This window comes from Myotis davidii, unplaced genomic scaffold (assembly GCF_000327345.1).
Source record: "Myotis davidii unplaced genomic scaffold, ASM32734v1 scaffold174, whole genome shotgun sequence".
Lineage (NCBI taxonomy): Eukaryota > Metazoa > Chordata > Mammalia > Chiroptera > Vespertilionidae > Myotis > Myotis davidii.
This window is the reverse complement of record NW_006289087.1, coordinates 752,026-762,260: the sequence shown is the minus strand read 5'-3', so window position 1 is coordinate 762,260 and position 10,235 is coordinate 752,026. Positions and strand designations below refer to the sequence as shown.

At 48.1% G+C, this 10,235-nt stretch overlaps 1 protein-coding gene across 1 annotated transcript in view; it reads left to right on the top strand.

The window, feature by feature from the left end:
• HEATR1 (HEAT repeat containing 1) overlaps window positions 1-10,235 on the top strand; it is a 51,838-nt gene that overhangs the window by 20,715 nt on the left and 20,888 nt on the right. Inside the window, 14 exon segments of the mRNA XM_006761308.2 lie at window positions 769-872; window positions 1,029-1,172; window positions 1,788-1,906; window positions 2,005-2,126; window positions 2,418-2,546; window positions 3,916-4,146; window positions 4,840-4,966; window positions 6,048-6,208; window positions 6,663-6,709; window positions 6,814-6,937; window positions 7,837-8,129; window positions 8,254-8,258; window positions 8,354-8,414; window positions 9,127-9,277. Coding sequence (XP_006761371.1) covers window positions 769-872; window positions 1,029-1,172; window positions 1,788-1,906; window positions 2,005-2,126; window positions 2,418-2,546; window positions 3,916-4,146; window positions 4,840-4,966; window positions 6,048-6,208; window positions 6,663-6,709; window positions 6,814-6,937; window positions 7,837-8,129; window positions 8,254-8,258; window positions 8,354-8,414; window positions 9,127-9,277 — 1,818 coding nt within the window.

Here is a 10,235-nt window from a genome sequence, read left to right as displayed (position 1 = left end):
TTGTTCTCTTCCAAGTAACACCATGTTGAAGCAACCTCCATATACAGTACTTTTAGGAAGTCGAATGCTACATTACCAAAATCCAGTCTTAGAGAAGTGCTGTGATGTACATGGGTCATTAAAAAGTATTGCATTTTAAATGACAAAATTGTGAACAATTTTACATTTGTAAGAGAATGATGAAAAGAATGTTTTAGGGATTAAAGTTTATTCATTGAGCTCAATGGCCTTTTTTTTTCGGAATGGGTGGTGGCCTGGTGTTCACCTAGCAACAGCCCATTCTGCCTAACTTCAGTGTTACCTAATGATGCGTGTGGAGTGACGTTGAGAGCTTGCGTGTTGGTTTGTGTGTCCACCGAGACCCAGAATTCATCAGAATAAGCACTAATTACTCTGTTGTTGGAAGTCACATGCTCAGAGGGTAAGAGCCTGGGAAGCCCTAGTGTCTGTGCTCAGCATTCTCAGAAATTACCGTGTATTTACTCAGATTTCTAAGGCAAATTAAGTGAAACAAATTAAGGTACGGAGCCGTGTGTGCCATAGGCTCCTGTTTGTTTGTTTTATTCGTTCCAACTTTACACAGCTGTCAGTATACGGGAAGTTTTCAAAGGAATACATAAGAGTCGTTAGTGGTGTTTGCCTTTGGGGTTTAGCCTGGGCTCCAGACATAAAAGTGAACGGAGATGTTCATTGCATCGCTTTCAGTCCACGTTCACTGCTTTAATTTTATCCCGTGCGGTATGGCATCAACATTTCTTCACGTTTCAGATTTCCGTCAACGCCGAGCAAGTCAGAATAGAACTGGAGCCACCAGATAAAACAAAGTCCTTGGGCACAATTCAGCAAACAAGAAGGCAGAAGATGCAGCAGAAGTAAGCTGTGACTGCAGGGAGCATGCTGCTCCAGGCCTTGAATGTGACAAAACCCTTGTGATTTTCCCATACCCTCAATTTGGCATAATCAGGTGTATTTATTCTTAGCACTAATGGTATTTGCTTTTCTAACTTTTTGTCACATCTGTTTCCCAGGAAATCACAAGACCTAGAATCTGTTCAGGACATTGGAGGTTCTTACTGGCAAAGAGTGACCCTCATCCTGGAACTACTGCAGCACAAAAAGAAGCTCAAAAACCCTCAGATCCTGATCCCAACGCTCTTCAACCTGCTGTCGAGGTAACGGCCCTGCCTTTGGTCCAGGAGAGAAGGGCATTCCCATTCCTCCTCATCTGATTTTACTTCCCGCTCTTCTTTCTCTTGCTTCGCTGGTCTGTAGAGTAGAGCAAGTTCAGAACTGGTGTAGAAAGATGAAAAGGATGGTTTAGGACCCGTTGCCATGCCCACGCTGATCTTCATCCTGGTAGTAGGTGGCCACCTGCCTTGCAGTCCACTTTCTCCTTTCAATGCCATGTCCCCGGGGCTGCATTGCTTGTATTTAAAGATATAAGGCCGCACCCACTCTATATTTTAGGTGTAAATTATTAGATAGAGAGCCATAGCGAGTGCCGTTGAATTGTGGGTGTGTTCTTTTCATCTGAAAGGCAAATCAGTTCTAAGATTCTACACAGGGTGATGGAAAGTGCAGTAGGGAGGAGAGGTAATTTGACATAAGCACCTGCCTGTATGAGAAAGAAGTTAGGATTCGAAATCTTCCAGCCTGTGTATAGACTTGATGTTTAATGTTAACGTCTTAGTCATTCCTTATTGAACATGTGTGCTGGACAGTGGTCATGGGCTGTCACTGACTGACATGATTCAGCTCTCACACCCCGTCCTCTTCCGGATCTGCAGGTGCTTAGAGCCTTTGCCTCTGGAGCAGGGAAGCATGGAGTACACCAAACAGCTAATTCTCAGCTGTTTGCTCAACATCTGCCAAAAGCTCTCTCCAGATGGCGGCAAAATACCAAAAGGTATGTGTGTGCTTCGTTGGGGGGGGAGGTGGGAGATTGTCCACCTCAGGTAGGACCACGCCTGCCACCTACAGCTTGTGTACCTCTCCCCACCGCAGACGTTCTGGACGAGGAGAAGTTTAACGTGGAGTTGATCGTGCAGTGCATCCGCGTCTCGGAGATGCCTCAGACCCACCACCACGCCCTCCTACTTCTGGGGACTGTGGCCGGGATATTTCCTGTAAGTATGCATGGCGTGGGGCTTCCGCAGGTGTTCCCGGTGTTTCCGTCTTCCCGGGACAGGCTAGTGGGTGCCAAGTAGTGTTTTGTGGGTTTTGCATTTCCCTAATGACTCATGAGGTTGAGCATCTTTCCATGGGTGTTGGATGTTTGTTTACTTTTGGAGAAATGTCTTTTTAAATCCTTGGCACATTTTAAAACTGAGTTGTTTCTCTTACTGCTGAGGTATAATGAATCATTGATATTTGATTTGTTTAAAATAGAAAGTGTTGAAAAATGTCTTTTCTTTCAGGATAAAGTTCTACACAATATTATGTCTATCTTTACATTTATGGGAGCCAACGTCATGCGTCTAGATGATACTTACAGTTTTCAAGTTATTAACAAGACAGTGAAAATGGTTATTCCGGCACTTATCCAGGTGAGCCGTCTTTATACCATTGCTAGTGTCATTTTCTACAGTTTTACCAGCCTTTCTAAAATGCTCAGGTATTAGTGCCTCTTAAATTGTAGACGATGAAGCTAAGAAGTAATCTTGAAAATGATGTCTTTTCCAAAATATGAATAAATGTGCATTCTACAAGGGTATAACTACGAAAGTGCCTTGACTTTATTCTGACAAAGTGAATTTACATTTACTGTGTATTTCAGGACATTGCATCAGTTTGGTAATAACCCTTGTGTAGGGCGATGAAGATAGGAAGCGTTAGAGCTACAGTGGCAGCCTTACTGTGCAAGTCCACAGACATGTACAAGCTCTCTCTAAGAGCTAAGCGCTCAGAGATGAGGGAGACATAGTCTCTGCCTCTAAGGATGGACCATTTGAACTAAAAAGTGGCCTCGCAGATGAAAGAGGTTGGTCATCTCCTTGAGTTCTCTGTTTACCTCCATTGTTGTTGGTCGTATCTTATGTTGTTGACTGACCATTCCAGGGATGACCGTATCAGCACTGTCTCCTTTGAATCTTGGTATTAGATTGGTATTCTCCATTTCCAGCACATTAGTGAAACAGGACACACACACATGTATATACTAAGAAAAACTCTGCCTTGTCATTGTATTTGCCAATAGAATAGGTAAGTGCTACGAGTCCAGAATAGGAAAGTCCACCTGGGCCAGGCTGACCACAGTTTCCTAAGAAACCAGGTGATTGGTAGGAAAGTGCAGGATTTGCCCAGGAAGTGGCAGCGTCGTCAGTAGCGTGAGCAGAGGCACAGCCGGGAAGGTGCACAGTATGAAGAGTGTCATGTGGTTGATTTGTGGGGGGCAGAGAATCGAGACAGAAATAGAGGGTGTTGGTTTGTTCATTCTTTTATTTATGGAACAGCTCTGTTATGAGCACCCATACCAGAGAAGAATGGTCTGAACTTGATTCTGAACCAGCAGGAGCTCGCGGCCTTTCCGTGCTCTCAGTCGTACCCACTCTTCTCGAGCAAACACAAACCCTGCTTGGTCTCCGCAGCTCCCCGGGCGTCCGAAAGCAGGCTTGCTCTCAGTGCCTGGCATTGGGGTCTGCCATGTAGTGCCTCCTGTTCCCTCCTCACCCCGGTGTCTTGTTTCTGATGAGTCTCCTTTGCGGCAGGGCTCACATCCTACACTCAGTATTCCCCTCAGGGCCAAATAGTGCCTGGGGTGTAATTTATCCTTCTCGAATATTTCCTGATTGGCCTCTGATTATTAAAATTATTCCAGTAGCGTTGGGCACACAGGAAGGCCTTGTCCTGCCCACTTAAAGCCTGCTGTGGGGGGGTTATTTGTTCGCCCTGCTGACCCTGCTTGCCACTCTGCAGTCTGACGGCGGAGACTCTGTGGAAGTCACGAGGAACGTGGAGGCGATCGTGGTGAAGATCACGGGAGTGTTTGTGGATGCGCTGCCACACGTCCCAGAGCACAGGCGCCTGCCGGTCCTGGTCCAGCTCGTCGACACCCTCGGTGCAGCCCGATTCCTCTGGGTCCTCCTCGTCCTGCTGTTCGAACAGTACATCACGAAGACCGCGCTGGCGGCCGCCTGCGGGGAGAAGGTCAGCGTGTGGGGCGGGTGGAATGCAGGACGGGTGTTTCCCTCAGGTTTGTGAACTTTTCCAGCCGAACTGTGGGCAGCGATGTTCTGTGTGCAGTACTTGCCAGTGCTGGCTCAGAACTGCTCTTCCCGATGCCCTGTCAGTCTTCAACGTTGTTTCGGAGCCATGGCTCTGGGTCCCACAGCAGCCGCAGGCACCGCTGAGGGTGCAGGTCCGGTGCCCTGCGGGTGGTTCTGCTCTGAGCCCAACAGAGGACAGCCGTGAGGGATTAAACAGTGTCTCTTGAAAGTGGCTATGAAAGCATCTCACTGGGAAAGGGAAGAGTGTCCGCATCAGTAAGATGCAGAGGATGTTTGGGGGAGCCCTGCTGGGGCAGACGAGGATAGGACTGAGCGGTCAGGGCTGTTTTTAGATGAGAGGCTGGGTCTGGGAACAGATCTAACCTGATCCGAGTAGAGCAGGGTGTTCAGTTCTGCGGAAGTCGTCACGCAGACGCCTGGAGTGTGCTTGCGACCCTCCTGGGCTGGCTCTTCAGGTATGGAGCTCGGTCCCGTGTGATACGTGGGACTGGAGGAACAAACGTGGTGACGCTGTAGCTAAGAAATATTTTTACGACATTCCCCTTATTGTGCTTACTAATTAACATAAGTTGGACAGGTGCAATTTTACTACCTGCGTCTCTTCTCTATGCAGGATGCCATGTTGGAAGCAGACACTGAATTCTGGATCTCCGTCTGTTGTGAGTTTAGTGTCCAGGAGCAGATTCAAAGCTTGATGAATATCCTCCAGTACTTGCTGAGGTTGCCGGAGGAAAAGGAAGGTGAGAGAACGGGGGCTTACTTCCTGTTGAACTGAATGATTGGGGGTAGGAAGGGGTGGGCAGAGACTGTGTAGAAGAGCAGCAGTGGTAACGAAACACTGAAATGTATAGGAGACTCGGAGAACATTCCACTATTGCGCGCCAGTGACATTGGCTGGATGTGTTGCATATTCTTAGTTCTATGCTTTTCAGAGCAGAACAGCCAAGCATATTTGAAAGATGGGTCTGGGGACTTGCGGGGACTGTTTTCTGTGTGGCCGGCTGTGGCCTGTCTTCCCTGCTCGGCCAGGCAGTGACTCGTCTCATCTTACAGTCGGCTCGGACAGAGCGGCAGGGGCCTAGAGCACTGTGTGTGGTGACCTGCGAAGGAAGAAGTCTTCGTTTGAGTCTCTGGGACAGTGGTTTTTAAGTGGCCCACCCTGAACCCCCAACCCTTTTATATTGGATCCATTTGAACATAGGATTCTACAAAGTTTTAGGACATTTTCCACTTCTTAGAATTAGATGTTGAAGACTTCAGTTTGATGTTGCCACCAAGTAAATGCCTGAGGCTTCAGAAATTAATTAGGCTCCTTGTACAGTATTTTTGGCTTCCAGTTGCTTGTCTCAGCTGCCCTGCTTTTGTTTTGTTTTTCTTTTGGTCTTACACACTCTTCTCAGGGCTGCTGGGTACTTCCTTAGTTAAATATATTCATGCCTTTCACTAATTTATTTTTTTACATTTTTTAAAAAATTGATTTCAGAGAGGGAGAGGGAGAGAGAGAAAGAAACATCAATGATAAGAGAGAATCATTGATCGGCTGCATCCTGCACACCTCACACTGGGGATTGGGCCTGCAAACCGGGCATGTGCCCTGACCGGGAATCAAACCATGAGCTCCTGGTTCATAGGCCGACACTCAACCACTGAGCCACGCCAGCCGGGCTTTCACTCATTTAAAAGAGGGAAAACTGGGTGTACTAGGTTAACAGGTTCTGTACCTCTCTGAGACATGTACCCCATTTCCTGTCCTCTCTGTATCTGCACTGCAGATTGAGGTCGAAGATGAGTGCGGCCACCGATTTTCTTGCTCTTTTGCAGAAACCGTTCCCAAAGTGGCATCTCCTCCGAGCGAAGCCGCAGGGGAGCTGCTGCAGGTGTTCAGTGTGGACGCCCACACGGCCAAGCAGCTGCGGCACTTCAAGTTCCTGTCGGTGTCCTTCATGGCCCAGCTCCTGGCTTCCAGCCACTTCATCAGAAAGGTGTGTGTTCTTCAGATCTGTGTAGAGACAGTGACTGCTTTTTCCGAAGGAACTGTCTTTTAAACTAGTAAAAAGAGCTTGGCAGGTGTCATGAAAACATGGCGCATGGTATCTGAAAATCGGGTTATGAGCTAAAGGAAGATCAGCATTCCATAATTGGTAGGTAAATGAGTTTTGATTTGCTATAGTTTTCTGAATCTTTGTAGTACTTTACAGATATTACCAATAGCTGTAGAATGTAATTAAATGAATAGATTGTAATGAAAATAAAGTAAGGGAAATAGAGTCATTACAGTATGACGAGGGTGATCCGAACCTGATTAGATTGTAATGTCAGAAACCAGTTGTTCTGGGAAGTTTGAATTGAATAGTGTTAGGTGAGTTAAGAGCCCACCTCAAATGGTTTCTGTCATCAGCCGCATAATGTCCTAACGAGGCCTTCTTTACAAATTAGGTCGTTGAAAGCGGTGGTCCTCAGGCCTTAAAAGGCCTTGAACAGAGGTATGTTACGTCTTCTTTTTCCATCTTTATTTGGAAATAATTTCAAACTTTTATCAAAAACCTGGAAGAATAGTACAGAATCCTCACACGTCTCCTGTGTTTAGGTTGCTGGAGGCGGTCCTCGGCTACATTAATGCCGTTGCACAGTCAGTGGAGAAAAACGCAGACAAGCTAACTGGGAAGTTTTGGCGAGCGCTCCTCAGTAAAGCTTACGACATGTTGGACAAGGTAGGGCTTCATCTCTCCCTATCTTACGTGCTTTGTTGCTGTTTTTATGTCCTTGTGAAATGGTTCAGCGTAGTTTTACTTTAAGAATAAACTTAGCAGTCACTTCTCTTAATATAATGCAGCTCAGATTTTTCTTACAAAAGAACCTCGTGGTGACCAGAAGTAATTTTGTCAGAAAGACAGTTGTTTCTCTATCGACTGTGTGAACGTGAGCCTTACAAACACTGTGCTTTCAGAATTCAGTCATGGGACACGGTGACGTTCCACTTTACTCAGGTAGAAGCGGGAGGACAGTGTCAGGTGGGGTGTGAGAGATCGCTTAGAGCAGCTGTTCTCAACCTGTGGGTCACAAGCGGGAGGACAGTGTCAGGTGGGGTGTGAGAGCTCTTAGAGCAGCGGTTCTCACCCTGTGGGTCGCGACCCCTTTGGCGGTCAAATGACCCTTTCACAGGGGTCGCCTAAGACCATCCTGCATATCAGATATTTCCATGATGATTCACAACAGGAGCCACATGACAGTGATGAAGTAGCAACGAAAATAATGTTATGGTTGGGTCACAACATGAGAAACTGTATTTAAAGAGCCAGAAGGTTGAGAACCACTGTCTTAGAGGCTCCGCTGGTCCTGACGTAGGATCACTGCCCCGCATCCAGCTGAGTGACTGCTCCCTGGCATTGATCAGCTCACTTCGTCTGAGCATCAGTTCTTTTTCTTCTTCTTTTTTTAATAAACACGATCAGCATTGCCCTACCTGAAAGTTAGTTTAAGAATTAAATAAGAAAATGGGCTTGAACATGCCTGGCACCTAGAAGGTATTCAGTGGATAGAAGTCTGTCTTGATATGTGTTTATCTTCCCTTTTTTCTAATTGCTTCTGTCCAATGTAAACTGCTCTCTAGGTCAATGCCTTGCTGCCCACGGAAACATTCATTCCCGTGATTAGTGGGCTGCTGGGCAACCCCCTGCCGTCCGTCCGCCGGAAAGCGATGGACCTTCTGAACAACAAGCTGCAGCAGAAGGCGTCCTGGAAGAAGAAAACCGTAAGTGACAGTGCGTCCAACCCACTCACCGCCCTGCGGTGTCAGAGCTGCCTGTGCCTCCCTTACGGGTCTCATGGTACAGTCCACATACGTAGGCTGTTATCTGGATATACTGCCGTGGCACGCGTGTTTTCAACCAGGATATTAATTCTGTAGGAGTAGAGATACATGTCCTTGGAGCTCTTGGAATGAATTTCAACTCTAGTAGAATTCTTGCTTGATGTGGACCCCACACTGGCTTGGGGACAATTCTCATCCACTCTCTTTGCAAACCAGGAGATGTTTCGTGTGAACTAGGAACTGTTCCCAGCACATGCATCGCTCAGTAGCAGCGAGTCCATTGGCGGAGGTCACTGTGTGTGATCGTGTGGCTCAGGCCTCTGTTGGGCAGTGTCAGCAGTAACCGTGGGGCCCCTGGCCGTCCCTCAGCTTCCCAGGTGTGCAGTGAGGCCCCGAGGGGATGCAGCGGGTGGGAAGTGTCGTCCCATACAGCGAAAGGTTATGGGTTCCATCCCCAATTAGGGCACACATGGGAGGCAACTGATCAGTGTTTCTCTCTCACATTGATGGTTCTCTCTTTTTCCCTTCCGCCTGCCCTCTCTCTCTAAAATCAATGAAAACATGTCCTCGGGTGAGGATTTTTAAAAATTAATTTGCTAAAGAATTGACCTTCAAGCTGAAAAGCACACCATTCTCACTTACCTTTATGGTGTTTCTTGTCCCCGTTTTCGATCCCCTCTGACCAGCTGTCATTAGGAAGTCACAGGTACTGCCCCTCTAGAGGGGCCATCGTCCGGCAGACTGGCTGTCAGCCTGCAAGGCACTTGGCTTTGCTGCCTGTGATGCTGAGACCGCACCCACCTGTGGGGTTCCGTGGGGCAGGGCATTGAAGGCTTTTTACACAGGGCCAGACACAAATCAAGCGTTAAGTGGAAAGGCGTTATCTTTTAAATGAGCGCTGTCAATACTATAGGCACCGGGACACGTCTTGCTCTTTGTCACGGAAACTATGTAGACGATGTTTTGTAGGCTCTAACGTACACAGTGGGTAATCTGGGCACCAGTGTGGGATTTTTTTCATAATGACTTATACTCCCTTCTCTACTGTTTCCACTTAAAGTTAGTCTAAAACGTGTTCTTTCTTTCTAGCCTGATGCCCTCATTGCTGACGACAATGAAAAACACCAGCGACCTGGTCTCCGGCGACGTCTACCTGCTCAGCGCCTTGGCGGCCCTGCAGAAGGTGGTCGAGACTCTCCCCCACTTCCTCAGCCCCTACCTGGAGGGCGTCCTGGCACAGGTGAGCCCTGAGACCACAGGTGCTGTGTGAGGTAGAGGGGAAAAGGAAAGTCACACACTTAATCATCTTGTTTGTTTTTAACTTCTGTTTGGCAGGAAGATTATTTCTGAAAAGAAGGGCTTTGTGATTCCTAAATGTGTGCCTTCTCTCCCATGTCATCGTGCCTCTTGCTTAGCCCTGACATTGAGAAGGTGTCATTTTGCCATGAGGCTGGTCTCTTCATTGGGCAGAATGTAGTTTATTGCTCTTTTTTCCCCTGAGAGGTTTGGCGTTGAGCTGGCAGAGCTGCCTTTATTACTTCCTGTAGGACCGGTGCGTCCGGCTCTCCTGTTGGAGGTCTCCTGCAGTGCAGTGCAGAGCTTGCTGCAAACGGTGGGCCGGTGGCATTTCCAACTGAAAATGCCCAAGAATGGCCCCGCCCCTGTTCTGTTCTCTCGATCGTTTGCCATTTATAACTTCCTTGATGCGAATGGTTTAAGCAGCTCTTGAAATGTACAGAAGGGGCCTCTCCTCCGAGGAGCCTGCCAAGTTTGCTAGCAAGGAGCTCAGGGTCTCATGGCGCTGGGTTCCTGTCCTGAGAACACTGCGAGTCTGAGTGCTCGGACCACTCACCCAGGTCCCCAACTCCCGCTGGGAAAGAGGCACCCGTCCATTTGCATCTGCAGACGGTCAGGGTTGGCTGGGAAGGGAACGCTCTGGCAAACGGGTACCGAGCCTTCCCAGCCACTAGCATCTGGGCTGGCTTCCCGAGTCATCGCCGCGACTCTGCAGAGGCTCTCACTGAGTCCACAGAGGCCTCGATCGCTGTCTTTGTTTCCGTAGGTGATTCATTTGGAGAAAATCACGAGTGAAATGGGTGCAGCCTCCCAGGCGAATGTCCGTCTCGCGTCTCTGAAAAAGACACTGGCCACCACTCTGTCCCCCCGCGTCCTGCTGCCGGCCATCAACAAAACCTACA